Source organism: Peromyscus eremicus, chromosome 7 (assembly GCF_949786415.1).
Source record: "Peromyscus eremicus chromosome 7, PerEre_H2_v1, whole genome shotgun sequence".
NCBI lineage: Eukaryota > Metazoa > Chordata > Mammalia > Rodentia > Cricetidae > Peromyscus > Peromyscus eremicus.
In genome coordinates this window covers 4,933,995-4,954,567 of record NC_081422.1, presented here as the reverse complement: position 1 = coordinate 4,954,567, position 20,573 = coordinate 4,933,995, and the positions used below count along the sequence as shown (strand labels likewise).

The 20,573-nt window shown below is 46.8% G+C and overlaps 1 protein-coding gene across 1 annotated transcript in view; it reads right to left on the bottom strand.

Annotated features, from left to right (window-relative positions):
- Mmp20 (matrix metallopeptidase 20) overlaps positions 1-20,573 on the bottom strand; it is a 39,215-nt gene that overhangs the window by 7,427 nt on the left and 11,215 nt on the right. The window contains exons 3-8 of the mRNA XM_059266653.1: positions 20,237-20,385; positions 17,934-18,059; positions 16,676-16,837; positions 15,474-15,615; positions 9,108-9,244; positions 8,086-8,242 (exon numbers count right to left, since the gene is read on the bottom strand). Coding sequence (XP_059122636.1) covers positions 8,086-8,242; positions 9,108-9,244; positions 15,474-15,615; positions 16,676-16,837; positions 17,934-18,059; positions 20,237-20,385 — 873 coding nt within the window. The remainder of the gene's footprint in view (positions 1-8,085; positions 8,243-9,107; positions 9,245-15,473; positions 15,616-16,675; positions 16,838-17,933; positions 18,060-20,236; positions 20,386-20,573) is intronic.

Sequence of the window (20,573 nt, the reverse complement as noted above, 5' to 3'; positions counted from 1 at the left end):
ACCCTCTCGGGCCTCCACAGACACTGCATGCATGTGGCACACAGACATACAAGCTGGCAAAACCACCATATACATAAAATAAAAATAAATAGATCTTAAAAAGAGAAAAGGAAGTAGCCTGGAGTAGCGGCAAATCCTTGCAGTATCCGCTCTATCAGCTGGCTCAGCAGAGGAAGGCACTCACTTCCAGCAGACAAGCTGAGCTCTGTCGGCAGGACCCATGTGTGACAAGAGAAAGTTGACTCCTGCAAATTGTCCTCTGACCTGAACATGCACATGATGGCATGCAAATCTCCCCTCCAACAATTAAACAGATGAAAATAAAAACAAACAAATCAATCTGTCGTTGGTAGACATCATGTAATTGGATCCTATTTATTTTTAAATCTAATCTGATAATCACTGCTATGCTATGTATTATTGATGAAGTTGGATTTGTGTCTGCTCCCTCATCTATATATCATATACATTTTTCTCTATCCCTCCTTGATGTTGTCTTTGTATTAGTGAAAACTTTCTAAAGTAGCATTTTAACTTTTTAATATTTTCTTAAGTTATTTCATTAGTGGTTATTCATGGGATTATTATGTATATCTTTTTTTTTTTTTTACAGAGTCTCATGTAGGCCAGGCTGGCCTCATATTCACTGTGCAGCTGTGGGTGGCCAGAACCATTGGTCCTCTTACCTCCACTTTCCAAGTGCTGGGATCACAGGCACACTCTACGCCCAATGCCTCGTCTATATATGCTTTCACTCCAAACACTCAGCTTCCAGGGCCGAGGAGGTGGCTCAGCTGGTCACATGCTTGCCTTGCAAGCCTGGGCATCCAAAGTCATTGCACAGCACCCATCCAAACAGCTGGGCACTGTGGCACATGCTATTGTCCCAGTGCTGGAGAGCCAGAGACAGAAGGTCCCTGGGGCTCACTGGCCAGCAAACGTGGCCGACTTAGCAAGTCCCAGGCCAGTAAGACTTAAGAAAAAAGAAAAGGTAGATAGTCTAAACAACACCCAAGACTGTCCTCCGGCCTCCACACTGTGTATCTGTACTGAACGAATGCACACACACATATACATATGCACTCAAAACTTGAAGCAAGACCTCAAACAGAGCCTCAGTTGTGTAGTATCTTAATTCCAGTAAGATAGAGATTTACCCCTAAATAGCTTTATTTTATTCCCATCCTTTTTGAGATTTTGTAATATACATTTACAAGCTGTAAATAATTTTTATAGCTATAATTTTAAATAATTACATGTTTTGTAATGATACTGAGGGACAAGAATGCAAGTATTTATCTACATTTTTTTGTTACATCAGCCTTGCTGCTTAATTAGCACTATCTGTGAATGTGTGTTACCATTTGATGTCACTTCTATAGCTCAGAACAGCTTTCCTTCCACACAAGCAGTGGTAATTGCATGTGTGTATCTGTGTCACAGCCCACAGTACAAGTGTATGCACGTGTATATACGTCACTTAAGTAGATTTCCAAGTCCGTTAAGAGATGACAGAAGAGGAAGCACATTTATATTATTCTCTTATTACATAATTACATTTTCTGGTGCTGTGTGCATGTGTGAGTGTGTCTGTGTGTATTATTTAGGACCACTTGCCTTCAGCATAAATAACTTCAGTATTTCTTGAAAGGCAAGTCAGTAAGCCACAAATTCTCTCAGATTTTGTTTCCTTGAGAATGTTCTGTTTCTCTTTATTTATCTATCTCCCATCCCATATCTATTTTAAACATGCTCTCACTATGTAGCTCTGGCTGGCCTGGAACCTACTTTGTAAACCAGGCTGTCCTTGAACTCACAGAGATCCTTCTGCTTCTGCCTCCCAAAGCTGGGACTAAAAAGTCTTGCACCATCATGCCCAGTCTCTTTGTGTTTAAATGATAGCTTTGCTGCATGAAGCATGTCGGCTGGGAGTTACTTCTCTGAACACTTTGAATAGGCTTTCTGTGGTTTGTGGTCTCACCCTTTGACTTCCAGTCATTCACATTGCTGACCAAGAGATATTTCTGCATCACAAAACATGTTCAGTTAATCTCTTGTTTAAGATATTTAACAATGCCTCCTTCTGTAGAGTTGACACGGTCTTTGTAGAAAGTCGTGGGTCCGCCCCGATCTGTTCTACCCTGCTTGTCTTGGCCCAGGCCACGTTGAATGAATCACCTGTGGTTTTCCCCACACTCGCAGCCTATTCTTGCCTGGGTGTTTTACTTCATCTGCTGCCTCTGCCTGGAAGCCGCGGCCCCCACCCACTCCTGCCTGGGAAACTCCCACGCAGCTCTCACAGAATACAGCCCTCACCTCTCTGGGACTCCTTCCTGATACCTTTGCTATCACCTGTTTCCTCTTTGATCTGGCTCCCTGAAAGCCATGCCGTCTCCCATGAGGATGCTCTTGCACTTGAACTCTGTTCATCATTTGTCTATAGATCTGTAGGATGATTAATGAGGATCTATCAGGTGACAGGCATCACAGACTTTTTTCTCTTTCAGTTCGGTAACTCTGTGAAGTGAGTACAGTTCCTGTCTCTATTTTGCAAATAAAGAAATGGAGAGATTGGCTGATTGCTGCTGGTCAACTTGATGTGAACACTAGGGCGCCCTTGTTCCTGCTCACACCTCTTGTTTGTCTTGTGTTTGTGACACTGGGGATTAAACTCAGGACCTCAACCTTGCTATGAGAATGTTGGGGATTAAACTGAGGTCCTCACACTTGCCGGGGAGTGCAGGGATTGAAGTCAAGCTTCAAACTTGGTACGGTTGTGCACTCCTGAGCTATGGCCTCAGCCCTGCTGTACACCTTAGCTGGAAACTGCGCCTTCTTTGAGTATCAAGATTCCAGCCTAGGATGTACTCATACCCAATAACTGGGTTTACTCAGGTGATTTCACAATGAGTTGTTTTACTTTAAGAGTTCACAAGTAACTTTATACTTTACTATTCCTGCCTTTTCCACTTATCTTTCTCTATTGTAACTAACCATAAGATCTTTAAGTGAAAATATCTTCTAGTATTACAGGGGCATCCAGAAAGGAGAATGTGAAATGTGTCCTTCATGTAGTGAGGCCTCAGCCTCCCACATAGACGGCCTGTGTTCTCACTGCCCAGTGTGAAGGAGAAGGGCGTGGGGCCTGTGGACTTGCCAATCCCTCCACGCGAGTTCAGAAACCATTGATCATAACGGAGAATGACGGAGACACTGGCACTCCCACCCCACGGAACCCCTTGACACCATCTTCCTGCTGCCGCTGGCAGGTAAAGGAGAGCCCTGAAGGGGGGACTGGCCGTCACTGACGGAAGAGGGACAAAGAGAGAAACGTTGGCGGGCTCAGTCGGGCGTGTTAGAGAGGGAAGGAAACGCGTGGTGGGCGAGGCGCCAGCCTGGTCAAGTGTTCCTCGGGATTTCACCCGAGCCCTGTGTGTAAGCTGCGGCTGTGTGACAGACACGTGGTCCCCCAAGGCCTCACCCGAGCGGCCGAGCTAACCCGCGGACGAGGGCGGGAATCTTGACCAGCCCGGGACTCGGGGAGTGCTTCCCACTCCGGAGCATAACTGAACTTCAGTTTGTATCACAGTCTGAACTGTCCTGGACACCGAGCCCGACAAACGACTACGGCCAGCAGGGTGTAACCCACGATCTGGGCATTCGTGAGACCCTCGCTCCCTGACTTGAAGCGGTGGCCATTTCAGTGTGGCCTCGTGGGTGTTTCAGTGTGGCCTCTGGGTGTTTCAGTGTGGCCTCCTGGGTGTCTCAGTGTGGCCTCCTGGGTGTCTCAGTGTGGCCTCTGGGTGTTTCAGTGTGGCCTCTGGGTGTTTCAGTGTGGCCTCTGGGTGTTTCAGTGTGGCCTCTGGGTGTTTCAGTGTGGCCTCTGGGTGTTTCAGTGTGGCCTCCTGGGTGTCTCAGTGTGGCCTCCTGGGTGTCTCAGTGTGGCCTCCTGGGTGTTTCAGTGTGGCCTCCTGGGTGTTTCAGTGTGGCCTCTGGGTGTTTCAGTGTGGCCTCTGGGTGTTTCAGTGTGGCCTCTGGGTGTTTCAGTGTGGCCTCCTGGGTGTCTCAGTGTGGCCTCCTGGGTGTCTCAGTGTGGCCTCCTGGGTGTTTCAGTGTGGCCTCCTGGGTGTTTCAGTGTGGCCTCCTGGGTGTTTCAGTGTGGCCTCCTGGGTGTCTCAGTGTGGCCTCCTGGGTGTCTCAGTGTGGCCTCCTGGGTGTCTCAGTGTGGCCTCCTGGGTGTTTCAGTGTGGCCTCCTGGGTGTCTCAGTGTGGCCTCCTGGGTGTTTCAGTGTGGCCTCCTGGGTGTCTCAGTGTGGCCTCCTGGGTGTTTCAGTGTGGTCTTCTGGGTGTTTCAGTGTGGTCTTCTGAGTGTTTCAGTGTGGCCTCCTGGGTGTTTCAGTGTGGCCTCCTGGGTGTTTCAGTGTGGCCTCCTGGGTGTCTCAGTGTGGCCTCCTGGGTGTTTCAGTGTGGTCTTCTGGGTGTTTCAGTGTGGCCTCCTGGGTGTTTCAGTGTGGTCTTCTGGGTGTTTCAGTGTGGCCTCCTGGGTGTTTCAGTGTGGCCTCCTGGGTGTTTCAGTGTGGTCTTCTGGGTGTCTCAGTGTGGCCTCCTGGGTGTCTCAGTGTGGCCTCCTGGGTGTCTCAGTGTGGCCTCCTGGGTGTCTCAGTGTGGCCTCCTGGGTATTTTAGTGTGGTCTTCTGGGTGTTTCAGTGTGGCCTCCTGGGTGTTTCAGTGTGGCCTTTGGGTGTTTCAGTGTGGCCTCCTGGGTGTTTCAGTGTGGCCTCCTGGGTGTCTCAGTGTGGCCTCCTGGGTGTCTCAGTGTGGCCTCTTGGGTATTTTAGTGTGGTCTTCTGGGTGTTTCAGTGTGGCCTCCTGGGTGTTTCAGTGTGGCCTTTGGGTGTTTCAGTGTGGCCTTTGGGTGTTTCAGTGTGGCCTCCTGGGTGTTTCAGTGTGGCCTCCTGGGTGTCTCAGTGTGGCCTCCTGGGTGTCTCAGTGTGGCCTCCTGGGTGTCTCAGTGTGGCCTCTTGGGTATTTTAGTGTGGCCTTCTGGGTGTTTCAGTGTGGCCTCCTGGGTGTTTCAGTGTGGCCTCCTGGGTGTCTCAGTGTGGCCTCCTGGGTGTCTCAGTGTGGCCTCCTGGGTATTTTAGTGTGGCCTCCTGGGTGTTTCAGTGTGGCCTCCTGGGTGTCTCAGTGTGGCCTCCTGGGTGTCTCAGTGTGGCCTCCTGGGTATTTTAGTGTGGCCTTCTGGGTGTTTCAGTGTGGCCCCACGCTTGGCCTGAAACTTCGTTTGTTTCTTTTGCCTTCTTCTCCAAAGTTTTCTTTTCAGAAGTAAGAAGTATTGAACAGCTCCCACCAGCCCTCCAAATCCTGGGGCAGCCCCAAGAATGAAAGCCTCACGTTAAGAAGATGATGGCTCGGTGTGGAAAGGCACTTGCTGCTGAGCCTGGCACCCTGAGCCCAGTCCCCAGGACCCCACAGACTCTGACCTCTGACCTCCACATGTGCACTGTGGCCCGCAACCTCCCCTCTGTAGAAAATAAACAAAAATGTAACAAAATGAAACATATGGGGACAAAATGTCTGAAGAAACTTGGGTCCCAGTGACCGTGGAGCCCCCAGCCCCCAGGAGTTCTGCTCCAGCTGTTTGATGTATATGAAAAAAATGCCTTAAGTATCGAAGCCACAGTGGTTTGGGCGGGAGGGGGCATCACTGTTACCTGGAGCTGACCATACTTTCCAAGCAGCATAAGGGTTGGTGTGACAATTGTAATGCTGTGCCTGAGGCTTTGCAAAGCTTTCCCCACAGGGCTGTCAGTAGGTTTTTTATTCTGGACTTCTCAGCTGTAGGTCAGTTGTCTAAATTCTTTAGTGCACACAGCAGAGCACAAATCAGCGGATTCCTGTCATGCATACATGTGTCTATGCTTTGGCAACTGCAGTAATTTCAGTCTAATGTCGGGCTTCCAACAGCTCAAAAGGAAGCTCTGACCTGCTCCTAGACTTTCTTGCTGCCCAGGGGGATACCGAGGTTAAATTAATCATTTGTTAATGACCACAGCTTTAAAGGTGACTACTTGTCAGTTATGACGGGGTTTACTATTGCTGAAGACTTCCACTTTCTGAGCTCTAGACCCTGTGCCTGCCGGGTGTCTGAACACATCGCTCGTCATACCGTGTAACACCCTGGAAATGGCTTCCTTCCCTAAGGGACAAATTGAGCTCATTAACACTTAAATCAGTGTCCCAGATCAACTTGGTAAGGGATTCTCTTAATCTAGATTACTGAAGGCTCTTCCCTGGGCTGTTGAGATGGCTGAGCAGAGAGAAACATCCATTGTCATCACGACTGAGTTAAGTCCCTAGTACTCCCATGGTGGAAGGGGGAGAAGTGAATCTGGCGAGCTGTCCTTTGACATGTGTGCCTTCCAGCAAATACAAACAAACAATAAGTAAAGACTCTTCCTTCATAGATGGTCACAGAGATCCAGCTCAAAGCCGCGATGCTATTTCCTCTGAAGGCATTAGAGATCTCCTCCACTGTGTCCTCCACTGTGACCTCCTCCACTGTGTCCTCCACTGTGTCCTCCACTGTGTCCTCTTCCACTGTGTCCTCCTCCACTGTGACCTCCACTGTGTCCTCCTCCACTGTGACCTCCACTGTGACCTTCTCCACTGTGTCCTCCTCCACTGTGTCCTCCTCCACTGTGTCCTCCACTGTGACCTCCACTGTGTCCTCTTCCACTGTGTCCTCCACTGTGTCCTCTTCCACTGTGTCCTCCACTGTGTCCTCTTCCACTGTGTCCTCCACTGTGTCCTCCACTGTGTCCTCCTCCACTGTGACCTCCTCCACTGTGTCCTCCACTGTGACCTCCTCCACTGTGTCCTCCATTGTGTCCTCCACTGTGTCCTCCTCCACTGTGTCCTCCACTGTGTCCTCCTCCACTGTGACCTCCTCCACTGTGTCCTCCACTGTGACCTCCTCCACTGTGTCCTCCACTGTGACCTCCTCCACTGTGTCCTCCTCCACTGTGTCCTCCACTGTGTCCTCCTCCACTGTGACCTCCACTGTGTCCTCCACCACTGTGTCCTCCACCACTGCATCCCCACCACTGTGTCGTCCTCCACTGTGTCCCCACCACTGTGTCCTCCACTGTGTCCTCCACTGTGACCTCCTCCACTGTGTCCTCCTCCACTGTGACCTCCTCCACTGTGTCCTCCTCCACTGTGACCTCCACTGTGTCCTCCTCCACTGTTTCCTCCTCCACTGTGTCCTCCACTGTGTCCTCCTCCACTGTGTCCTCCTCCACTGTGTCCTCCTCCACTGTGACCTCCTCCACTGTGACCTCACTGTGTCCTCCTCCATTGTGTCCTCCACTGTGTCCTCCTCCACTGTGTCCTCCACTGTGTCCTCCTCCACTGTGACCTCCTCCACTGTGTCCTCCACTGTGTCCTCCACTGTGTCCTCCACTGTGTCCTCCACTGTGTCCTCCACTGTGTCCTCCACTGTGTCCTCCTCCACTGTGTCCTCCACTGTGTCCTCCACTGTGTCCTCCACTGTGTCCTCCTCCACTGTGTCCTCCTCCACTGTGTCCTCCACTGTGTCCTCCTCCACTGTGACCTCCTCCACTGTGTCCTCCTCCACTGTGTCCTCCACTGTGTCCTCCTTCACTGTGTCCTCCTCCACTGTGACCACTTCCACTGTGACCTCTTCCACTGTGTCCTCCTCCACTGTGACCTCCTCCTCTGTGACCACCTCCACTTTTGCCTCAGATCACAAAGATTCCTGTGATCTCATGTAATGGTGGAATCTGTTCCCACTCAGGCATTTCTCTCTGGTAGTGGTGAACCAGGAGGCACCCTCTCTGCTGTTTCAGGCCACTGGGGCCACGTTAATGGATGCACTGAACTATTAAGATGCTGGTCTTAAAGACAATCAGATGGTTGACTACAGCTCTGTATCTTAAAGACCGCCCTGTGGCCGACAGGTCAGCAGCCTTCTGTCAAGTCGCCTGCCATAGTTTTTGCAAAAGATTTTCTTTTTTCCTTCCCATCAATTGCATGCGAAGAAATGAAGGGGCAAAACCGTACCTGTAGTATTCCTCTCCCACAAAGAAAAGCGTCTTCTGAGGCTTCTTGAGGTAGACCGCAGCATCTATTCGCTGCACATGCCTTGGGAACCCAAAGTCATAAATTGTCCGGGGAGGACCTTGCATCTGGAATCCTCGTGTGATCCAGTAGTGGGGACCTGGAAGCAAAGGCTAGAGTCTACGGCAGTTCTGTAACCCTCGTCAAGTCATTTCCCTCACGAAGACACTCTATTATGGATGGTAAATGGAGCTAGTTCATGTGGATATAAATATCTAGTCACTCAACTGAAGCAGTAATAGACTTCAAACTTCCCTGGAGGAAAGGCTACATATACCCCGAGAAAGCAGCAGTATTGATATATTTGTGTCTTCTTAAACTTATCATCTTTTTGTTTTCAATGTAATTTTTGTTTGTAACCTTCCCTCACCTTCACATGTGCACAAGGAAGAGGGGATAAGTGACATCTAATGATGCAATTCACTTAAGTTAACAACAGTCTTGGGTATCAGTGAAGCCTGGCAGTCGGTGTGTTCTGGGTGGCTTTGCTTGGCTATCTGTTGCTGAGATTGGTGTTATTCCAATCACTTTGCAGATGAGAAACAAAATCTCATGGCAGTTGGATAATGTCCTAACATTATTTAAATAATGAAGGGCTGAAGCCAGAGGTTGGACTCCTGTGTCTCCCGAAATCACAGGAGTTTGTGTGCCACCAGCTGCTCTAAGCATGACTTTGTAGCAAGGATTTCAACTAATGCTAAAGGATCTCACTAGAGTATGTCATGCTGTTCCGAACAGAGAGGCCAGGGACTGATTGTAACCTCTCTAACCCTGGCCATGTAGTGCCTGCTAAACTCAAAGGCTGGTCCTGAGGACAACCCTTCCTTCCATGGCTACAACAGTGTTGAGTGACGTTTAGTACCTAACCTGAGAAAGAGCAACTGAAACTTGCCCCAAGACCACCAAGTAACACAGGTATGGCACCAAGGTTCTGGCGTATCTGTCTTTGAGGGATTTGCAGATACCTTTGAAGAAGAAAGCAATGCCCCGCTCAGCCACTTCATAAGCTGCATCCACGTTGGACATGAGCTGGGGGAAAGAGCTGGTGATGGTGCTGGGCCGAATCCCTGCCGCCAAGTGCACCTGCCTTCTCCAGAAAATTCTATTGGGTGGGCCAGAAGAAATCAACATCAAGGATTGGTTGAGATCTTAGATTGCGGAGACTAAAATGATGCTATAAGCCACACGGCAGAGAACATTGTGAAGTCCCCCATGCCCTTTGCCGTGTTTTAGAGAGTAACACATTGTATTGCTACTCTGCTATCACTATTATTATTATTTTTGAGACAGTGTCTCATGAATCCCAGGCTAGCCTCAAATTCATTAAGGATGACTTTAAATTTCTGGTGCTTGGTTCCACCTCCTGTGGGCTGGGTTCCTGCGTGCTGTCATGTCTGGTTTTCATCTTTTAACCTTATACACCATTTCTTCCTCTTTCTCATTGTGTTAGCACCTCTGAGACTTCGTTTATGTGAGGACGTTCAAAACATAGATGGCGGAGCAGTGGGATATTCATTAAACACGCATCCTTTACTCCCAAAGACCGCTACATACAAATTTCTCTTTCATATTCTATTTTAGTATTTCCAGAACTAAAATCTCCAAAAGAAAGTGCAAAATGAACAAGGAGCTAGGCAAAAATTAAAGTCTTGTCATCTGAAGTAGTGGTACACAGATGGGCAACTGTGGTACACAGCAGGGGAGTGTTAAGAGGGCAGGCAGCCCAAGTGTGGCTCTGAAGCTTTCCCCGAGTGTTAGAATCGTGATTTTCACACCGAGTCCGTCTTGATTTAGCTGTTGCAGATATTGTGAAGACTAACCTGAAGCAGAACAGTCATCTAGTTAAAATGTTTGTGCCTCTGGGGACACAGAACTTGATAAGGTCTGGTGGCAATGCTGGTTGTCATAGCTAAGGCTGGGAAGTGCTCTCAGTATTAGGAGTAGCCAATGCAAGACTTACCATGACTCACAATATCAGTAATCCCAAAGATAGGAAATGCTGTTTTAAACAGTTCAATTACAATGTGCACATTCCATGCGGTGCTGTATTCTATATAGTATTATCTACTACTTATGTAAATTATCACAAAAACTTTCCATAAGCTAGCGGGTGAAGAAAACTTATGTTTGGTAGATAATAAAACAACAGCATACAGATTCAGCATTAAAGCAAAAGATGAATTAAAATTGAACAAAGAATTTAAATGAAACTTTTTCCAATCTAGAGACTTGTTGATAAAAGACAGGTTAGGACATACAGGAACTATGTAATACAGCAGATGGATATCAACAGTCCATAATCTAATCTTTGATGAGGAAGGGAAAACAGTAGAACTTGGTATCACCAACCAGCTGATATTTACTACCACTATTTATCTTTGTGTACCTGGTAGCTAACATAATCAAGATTCAGTAAATATTTGTCAGCTGATGCCAGAGGGTTGAGCAGAATTCATTTGATCAATGAATTTCATAGTTTATGAAATGTACATATCCTGTTACTAGAACTAACTCATTAAATTTGGGATTAACTTACTGCTAACCTCCCTGGCCTTTGCTCTGTGCCTGTTCTGGAACTCTGGGGGCAGGCAGGACCACGTCTTACTCGTCTTTTATCCTGGGGCTTACCATAGTGCCTGGACATCTGACCTGTGTTGTTTGACTTTTGTTCTCTTTTTTTCTGGGAATTGAACTCTGGATCCTGCTAAGTCATAGAGCTACCTCCCAGGCTGAATGGTTTTTTTAAAATTTCCCCATGTATGACTCTTTTATTTCTGAGAAAGATTTAAGCAACCCAGGTATATAGACATATAAAATAACTATACAAATTAACAATTTACTGATGATAAATCACAAAGAATTCCATCTTAATTTTCAATTTGTTTGGCATACACATAAATTTTTGTTTTTCCACTTATTAATGATGAAAACAAATGTGCCCTTCAATGAGATGTTTGATTGTCTAACACAGGACAGTTCAAAGATACATTGATTTGATACTTCCATAGGAAGGATGACTCTGGGAACATATTATAAATCATTGTTTTCTATAAACTATGATAAGAGCAGAAAATGTTGTATGTACCATAACACAGAAATTCAACAGTCTCAAATTTGAGTGGCAGTATCGGGCTGGGTCCATCAGCACCTCATGCTGAGATACTATGCCCATGCAAGCTGTGCAGATTGCATGTTTGGAACCAAGACTGTGGTGAAATCACACAATACAACATGGATGAGAGCTGCCAGTCACACCTGAGATTCATTACATGTTTGATTTTTAACTAAATTTTTGGTCACTGCCTGTTCAGAAAATTTTTACGGTTGACAAGCTTTTGCTTCTTCTACATTCAGCTCCCTCCAATTGGAGTTGTACCTCTCAGTTCAAAACACTGTGACCATCTTTTTCCTAAACCTGCCTAGGCAGATCCATGTCTGTCTTTCCCTTTCAGGAGATGTTTTCACCGTGTTTCACGGACAGTCACCACAGTCCAGCTCAATCTGCACCGGAGCTCTTGTCTCCTTCCATATTAGTTCCACACCCTCCTGAGTCTGCTTCTCTGGTATCCTTTTCCTACGTTCAGGGGGGAAGAGGTATCTTTCTCCCCTTTTGGATGCTCCTAGTTGCTGACTATTCCTTTGGGGTCAGGCAATGTGGTACAAAGAGAGAAACAGGATGCAGAAGACTTGCAGACATGGCCTGCCAGCATCCCCGGGAATAGACCAGGAAAAGTTAGGTAACAGGTATCAGAGGAGGTAAGTGATGGCCAAACAATCTCCAGTTTCAATAACAAAGCAAAACAGCAAACTTAGCGAGCAGAAGAGAGAGAAAGTTCAGACTCTATCCTGGAGGCATGGTTGTACTTTAGGGAGTTCTCACATTCCAGCTGCTTGCCAGACTGGAGCCATGGCCTAAGACCTTTGAAAATCTGCACTGTATTCCAGTAACAGACACTTTAAAGAGCAAAAACCAAGGAGAAGGGAGTTAAAAGTTATGCACTGACAGAGGAAGAGGGAGTGCCAGGGAAACCCCCTCTTTTTGGCATTCAACCAGAGCAGATAAAAGATGTCATTGTAAAATGGTGGCATAGTCACCCTAGAGGAAACAGACCCTCCTGGAACCATACATCTTTGGGACCCAGAGCAATTGCCATGGGAGTGTATGAGAACCCTGGCCAGCTGAATACTTCTAGACAATGAGGAAGACAGTTTGAGTGAAAGCCATACGCAATTCAGTGAGGTGGAGGTCTGGTCAGAGCTGAAGTGTGACCAGTACTCACAGCCCATCGTGGGAAGGACTGCCCAGGGATGGGACCAGAATTCTCAGCAAGACTTGTGAAGGCTGCATGAGCAGCACCTGCCACGAGACCTGAGAAGCCTCAGAGCTGGGGTGATTTTAGGCTATCCAGTTGTATTTCCATACCGCCTTTTCTTTTCATTCCACCCCTAGCCAGGGCTGCCTCATCTTCCTGACCTTGCCTTACTGTCCTTCGGCTCTCTTCTCTGCCACCTGTGCACTAATCACCAACCCACACTGCCTTTTCCCTATCTACTCTCTAATTCCTCAGCACACACAGTGTTAGTGATGCTCCTTTGCTTCCTAAAATGATCGATGTTGAAGGAGCGGCTGCATTTTAATTGACATTTACTGTATTTTCAAAGACAGGCTACCCTTCAGTAATGACTGTTTTGCAGACAGCAGTTCACCCTTGGAGCAGTATTGGACTGAGGCTGATGTGCAGAGCGCGTGGGCTGAAGGTCCAGCTACCGAGCTAGACACTCATCTAGCAGAGAAAAGTGGTAACTTCAACTCTGTTACAACTAGCCCCTCTTGAACATTGCAAACATATCCCCTAAAAGAATAAGGGGGATTTAAAAAAAGAAACTGCTTTATAAACCCTAATAGGCACTTATGTATAAAAATTTAAAAGACATATTTTATTTTACAATAAATTGATGCTATGTAAAATTTAAAAGATTTACATGACCTGAAGAGAACCAGAGTATTGCTATGTAAGTTTTAAGTACAGTGTTTACCAGACAGGTAAGGTTCCTTTGAAACTTGTTCCTGAAAACTTTGAATTATATACCGTCACATCGGTGGGTGAGAAGGCATTCATTTTGGGGTTCACTAATCAGATTGCTTCAGAGGCCCAAAAATCAACCATGATTGTCTAGTTCACTGAAGCCATGAAAGCAGGGCTTATAAAGCCAGGTGTGGGTTAGAAAGTCAAGTGTGTGCACCGGAGCTCTAACAGTTTATACCCATGTGAGGAGCAAGGGGGTGCATAAGCCATGACTCGTGAAGGCAGGGAAGGACGCATTCTCACTCAGAAGAGAGAGAGCTCGGCAGTGACAGAGTCAGAGGTCGTGGCTCACCATCTGTCTTTTTGTCTGGATTCCTTTTTTTTTTTTCCCCCAGACACAGGGTTTCTGCCTGTCCTTGCTCTCACTCTGTAGACCAGGCTGGCCTTGAACTCACAGAGATCTGCCTGGTTATGCCTCTTGAGTGCTGGGATTAAAGGTGTGGACCACCACCACCCAGCTTTCTTAATACATCAAAACTAGCTAAGCTAGCACCCCACCACCACCTGCTTTCCTACATCCTCACTCCTGCACACAGTCTGTCTCCTGAACACATCCTCACTCCTGCACACAGTTCTGTCTCCTGAACACATCCTCACTCCTGCACACAGTCTGTCTCCTGAACACATCCTCACTCCTGCACACAGTCTGTCTCCTGAACACATCCTCACTCCTGCACACAGTCTGTCTCCTGAACACATCCTCACTCCTGCACACAGTCTGTCTCCTGAACACATCCTCACTCCTGCACACAGCTCTGTCTCCTGAACACATCCTCACTCCTGCACACAGTTCTGTCTCCTGAACACATCCTCACTCCTGCCCACAGTTCTGTCTCCTGAACACATCCTCACTCCTGCACACAGTTCTGTCTCCTGAACACATCCTCACTCCTGCACACAGCTCTGTCTCCTGAGCTTCTGTCTTGGAATGATAAAAAAAATTGAGACAGTTTCTAGTAGCCTAGGCTGGCCTCAAAACCCATTATATAGTTAAGGATAACCTTGGATTTCTGATCCTCCTGACTCTACCTCCCAGGGCTGGAACTACAGGTATGTACCACACTGCCGAGCTGACAAGGTACCAGGGATTAAACCTGGAAGGCAAACACTCTACAGCCCATGCTACATCCCTGCCCTTGATTTTTGAATGTTCCCTCTCATGAGGTGTGCCAGGGCACATCTTCTTCTGTAATTTTTGACAGTATGATAGTTCCTGGTACCCAGTGTGGACTCAATGGACACTCTGAGTACTTGGACACTTTTTCCAATGAAGAAAAAGTTACACACATGTTCCTGGGGTCCTACATCTATTCTGGTTCTATTAGATCTCCTCTGAAGTAGAGGAGAGAATATGGGTGAATATTGCTGTTTCTGTTTTCCTCCATGCAGTCATGGTGGTATCATGAAGACAACGTGAGACTCTCTCAGAAGCCAGAGTATGGGGACAGAAGCTACCTATGATGACAGCTGACTGACATTGAAGTACCTGGAGGCCTTGAAAATGAGTTTAGAAAGAGCTTTTCACTAGAATTACCTACCTATGCATCCACCCACCCATCCATCCATCCACCCATCCATCTGCCCATCCATCCATCCATCCACCCATCCATCCACCCACCCACCCATCCATCCTCCCACCCATCCATCCACCCACCCACCCATCCACCCATCCATCCATCCACCCATCCACCCACCCATCCATCCACCCACCCATCCATCCATCCGCCCATCCATCCATCCACCCATCCATCCACCCACCTACCCATCCATCCATCCATCCATCCATCCATCCATCCATCCATCATCTTTTCACTCATGTTTGCATGCATTCACGCATCTACTCATCTGTCCAACTAGCTAACTGTCATTCACCAAATACTGAATGAGCCTTTGTGTTCCTCTCACTAGGCACATAACACCAAACAGTAGCCCAATACACTTGGGCTGATGCCCAGGGAAGCCAAGCTGCTGCCTTTCAACTACTGTCTTCACCTGTACATTGGGGGTTCTAATCTCTACCATGAAAGCAGTTAGAATAAATACTGCAGCTCTTAGGAAAGCACTCAGCAGAGCACCCTGACCATGGCAGGTCTTCCATCCACAGTTGTTTGTGCAGTCATGTGTCTTCTAAGACTCCACTGTCTGCCCTATGTCCAGTCAAGGTAGCATTTCTGCACACTCTTCAGCCATTGAGACAATGATGTTGGTTGGTGTGGGCTGAGGCTTGGGGAGTCTTGGGCTCACCTATCCTTGAAGAGCAGAAGCTCCTTTCCCAGCATCGTTACTGCATCAAAGGATGAGCTGGAGTCGCAGAGGTCGGGGATGGATGGCTTGTGAGGCGGAATATGGGGCACAGTGGGTTTTCCCGGGAATGTCTTCCGGGGTCCTAGGATTCAAAATGTAAAATGATGCCAGCAACTCAGAGCATGGACACTTCTACTCTTGAGAACACTAGAAGTCTGCATTCATTCCCTCTGCAAACGGCCGTGTCTTAGGGAAATGGCTTCCAATGGCAGGCAGACCTAGGCTCGAATATCAGCTTCTCTAGCTGTTAGTTGTATGATATAAAACAAATAATTTACTTCTTAAGGCCATGGCTACATCAGTTGTAAATTGGGAGTGGTACTAGTAGGATCTACCTGTGAATATTGTGTGAAACTTAAATAATACCCGAAAAACTATTAAAAGTTGACTACAGAAAAGTCAGTTTTGTCTATGGGTGTGGGCTTTAGTAGGCCAAATATGCTCCAATATACAGGCAGTACAATTTGTACTTGGTGGGTTGTAAAAAACAAAAGATGGCATAGAGTTAGGAGGAGGCTTTGGGAGCCCTGTGAATAGGGAGATGGGGTGGTGTGGGAAATGAATATGATCAGAAGGCGTTGTATACATATGTGACATTCTCAAAGAATTAATGAAAATATTATATAAGAAGTGGTTGCTAATTTTTACTGTTACACATAACCAATCTGGTAGCTAAAAACATCTTAGGATCCCTACTGTCTTTAACCTTCAAAACTCTCAGCTATGAAATAAGAATTCATACACCCTTGGCATGGATGACAAGCATGAGCAGGTGTCATAAGCAACAGATTGTCTATGTGGTCAAGTGCTAGAGTTAGTTATTAACATCATTATTGCTATTTTTAGTGAGCTGAGACCACTTATGTGTAAGTGTGTGTGTGTGTGTGTGTGCGTGTGTGTGTGTGTGTGTGTGTGTGTGTGTGTACCATAAACTATAATCACCACCTTCCATCTTCCAATGCATAAATTTTATATGCTTTGGAAAATTAGATAAGTGGACCATTTTCTTTGACTTTTCAGGGCCAGAATGTTCTGGAGGAAAGAAAAGACAGCAATGCTTTTCAGCTCTGGGAAAATGCACTTTCTCTAACCTGGAGGGGATGCCTGTCACTTTTGGGTTAGAAATAGTGAGGAAATCATACCGTATAATGCTTGAATCCCTTTCACGTCGTCCTTGGGGAGATGAAACCTATAGGGGTTCTGGTACTTGTAAGTTGGGTACATCAGTGCTGATGGGTCTGTGGAGTGGCCCAGGCCCAGAGCATGGCCAAACTCATGAGCAGCGACAGTGAATAAGTTGAACCCTAGACAGCAGCAGAGAGAAAGTCCACACAGTTGGGTTTTGTCATTTGTCTGACAAGAGAGTCTGCGCCCACATCACAGTTAGCTCTCCTTCTCATACCCAGATTCAGAGGCTGGTCGGCTTGTCTAGCACTCGGCTTTCCTGTCTTTAGTCTCTTTGGTTCCCTCACCCTTTGGGGGATGGGGCAGAGGGAATGTAAAACAATCCAGTCTCCCATTGTCGGCCATGTGTGATGGAGGTCTTGCAGCTAGCAGTGGTGATGAAATTTATAATGCATAGATTTGGATCATGTTCTGCTTTTACAGCCTACTCCATTTTGATACTATAAATTGGTTATGTGAAAAAAAAATCACTGAATAGAAATTGAATGTAGTACAATGCAATCAAATTATCTTCTGCTATAGGCAAATTGAGGGCTTATACATAAAGCTGAATTCAGTTATGGGAAGGTTAAAGAAGGCTTTAAAATAAATCTGTTTTCATACAACTCAGTATTATACACATTTAACATTTTAATCAATGCTGTGAGGAACTAGGTTCAGAGACTTGAAATAATTTACCCATGGTTAAAGTTAGCAATTGATGGAGCCAGGAATTGAGATTCTAATTTAATTGACATCAAAACTTGAGTTCTAATAACTATACCTAAGTGTGTGAGGTGTACCAGTTTCCTTTTTCAATCATGTTTTACATTTCAGATGATTCACATGGCATTCTGGGAACTTTATACCCTCCCCCATCACACTCCTCAGGGAGTACTAATTCATTTCCTGGGGTAATTTTTAAATATAGTCTATTTCCACATACAGGTAAAGAGCCATAAATCTTGTACACCTGATTGAGAAGTAAGCTGTGTGTTGAGATGGGATTGGTTCTGTAGATTAAATGCCAAGAAACAGAGAGCATGCTAGTCTATAGCATCAGTGTGGGAAGGTCTTCCCCTGTGTGTTCCCTTCTGGATTTTTGGCTTACTTGTTTTTCCTAGCCAGCCCCCCTAGTTAAAGGGTGGCTTGGAACGTTGAACCTCAAGGTTTCATGATGGAGGCCCAGAAGAAGGTACAATAGTTTCCAGGTTATGGTGAATTGTGCATATATACCATTCATTCCCATAGTCCACTTCTCAGCATTGTCGAAATGTGTGTCTCCTCCCAGGCCTTCTCCAGGTGCAAATGCATGGGCCAGAGTCCCTCGAGGCCCATCAAATGGGTAGGAATCCCCGTGATCTAAGTAGGAAACACCAGTCAGATTAAGACATAGTAATTCTTGGGGTCACAGAAAATGGGCAACATTCTCAACAACATTGACCCTTAAATGCACTTTTCAATATTCATCTTAAAGATCTATTTTTAATTATGTGTATGTGTGCGTGTTCCTGTGGGAGTATGTGCACATGAGTGCAGTGCCCAGGAAGGCCAGAAGAGGGCGTCAGATTTCCCTGGAGCTAGAGCTACAGCACAAGAGCTCTTAACTGCCACATCGTTTCTCTAGTTGAAAAGTAAAAAGATTGTTTTGTACTTCAAAGGAGACATTGCAAACAGATAAGATTGTTGTAATGGTTTTTATCACCACACACAGCACATGGTAGACAGTCACACAGCACAGATCAAAGAAGGAGAAAGAACTGAGGGACATTTGACAGCAACCAGGCCCACTGACTGATCACAATATGAACCTGTTGGCAGAAAGAGTCTTCAAAATCCGATTCCCCTGAGAGGGTTTCAGTAAACTGAACACCTGCTTTCTGTCTGTTTTGCACAGTATAATTTAAGTGTCAAAAAACAAAAGAAAATGAATTTCTAACTTTGATACCTTCACATGTAAAGCCTATGAAAGTAAAGGTAGTTAGGAAAATCCTGGCACCCGAAGCCGTGGGTGCTTTTTATCTCCTCTGTAGTTAACAGCATTCTAAATTCAACAGGAGAGGAAACCATCTGGAGGATGGAGCAGAAGCTACTGTTCTCGATTTCTCAGGATTTATGGTGACAATGCTCATTTTTTTTTTTTTTTTTTTGAGACAGGGTTTCTCACAGAGATCCACCTGGCTCTGCCTCCCGAGTGCTGGGATTAAAGGCGTAAGCCACCGCCACCCGGCTGACAATGCTCACTTTTTTGGTTCACTTAAAAATTGGTATTTCACTTTATTAATTCATTCATTAATTTTATTTACTTTGTATGTGTGTATGTGAGTGGCCGCACTCACTGTTATGTGGAGATCATAGGGCAGCATAAGCTGCTTCTCTCCTTCTACCACACAGGTTTCTGGGATCGACCTGGGGCCTTCAGGCTTGGCAGCAGTGCTTGGCTGAGTCCCCCACTGGCCCTGTCCATCATTTTTAAAGCCAGCACTCCTAAATTCAGTATGCTATTCCTCAGGTCTCAGGCGATGCAGCTGAATCAGGTCTACATGTCTGAGGAGATGCTGAGATGACTGCCTGGACTCTAGTCAGCCTTTGTGCTGAGGACAGAACACCAGTTTGAAAGACAGAGAATCATGGGTCAGTTCCATGTCCCCGAACCTACCTTGAGTTACAATGTCTTGCCATTTCACCAAGTGCCCTTGATGCCTGGCAGGAACAGGACCTGCCGGGGGCCAGATTCCAAGGCCATTTCATGGCTCTCTTGACCTCCTTCCCGCCCTCCCCCAGCACATTCCCTGTAGCAACATCAGACTGGAACAAGCTCAGGGCTCAAGAGCACTTAGCAACATTATCTGGGCAGGGGAAGAGGCAGAGACACTCAACTTCACTGTTGGAACTTGAGGAGGGGAGAATTTCAGGGGCCTCTTGTTTCATCTATTTCCTGCCTGTGTGTCTCTGCAAGGGACCCAGAGCTTTACCAATAATGTTCAAAGTCATGTTCTACTTGGTGTCAGGCTGTGAGAAAATGGAGAAGCAGGCAGGTAGAGGCAAGCTTCACATGTACTTCCCAAAGGCAGTGTTCAAGCATGGGTAAGACCTGAATGCTACTTCTGTAACCATTGCTGGGGGGCCTGGCTACCACAAGGTCCCTGGGGAACTGACTCCTCAGTGGGGACTCCAAGTGGGAGAATATTGGGTAACATGGAACCAGGTGATAGAGATGGACATTGGAGTCATCCAGCCCCCTAGCCACTGGGAAAACTAAGGCTGACAGAACTTCTCCTCTCCTGGGGCAGAGCCACAGTGGAAGTGCACCTCAGTGAGTCTGTCCCACAGTGGAGGCTACAGATGACAAACAGTGCTAAGATTGCCCCGTTCTACCTTCTAGTAAGATGTTCATCTTTGCTGTGGTCTTGGCCTTCGCTTATCCCAATGCTGTGCGATGGAACCCTGTGCTGATCACTCCATCAGTCTGTCAAAGGAGCAAGTTTGGGGCAATTCTCCTTGGCCTTAGAGCTAGAACCCAAGAAACAGCACAATACCTCCGGTTTCAAAAGATATCATGATATCTGCTTCCCCCGAGTTTATTCTGATGAAGTTCAGAGGGACTGCGGTACTCCAGGCACGCAGGGCCATCTCAATGGACTTGTCCACCTCAGCAGGACTCATGGAAGGTGTGTACTTAGAGACTCTGGAAAAGGAAAAGAAGATGTGTGGGCTTTAGCGGCAGGGGAGGGAATGCCCGGGCTGCTCACAGAACGCAGGCCCGGTCTTCCTGGCACAGGCTGCTCACACTACAGGCCCGGGTCTCCACGTTACAGTTCTTTCCCTGAATCAGTAGTTCTTACTCTGCTTTGGAACATCTCAAATTGTCTCATG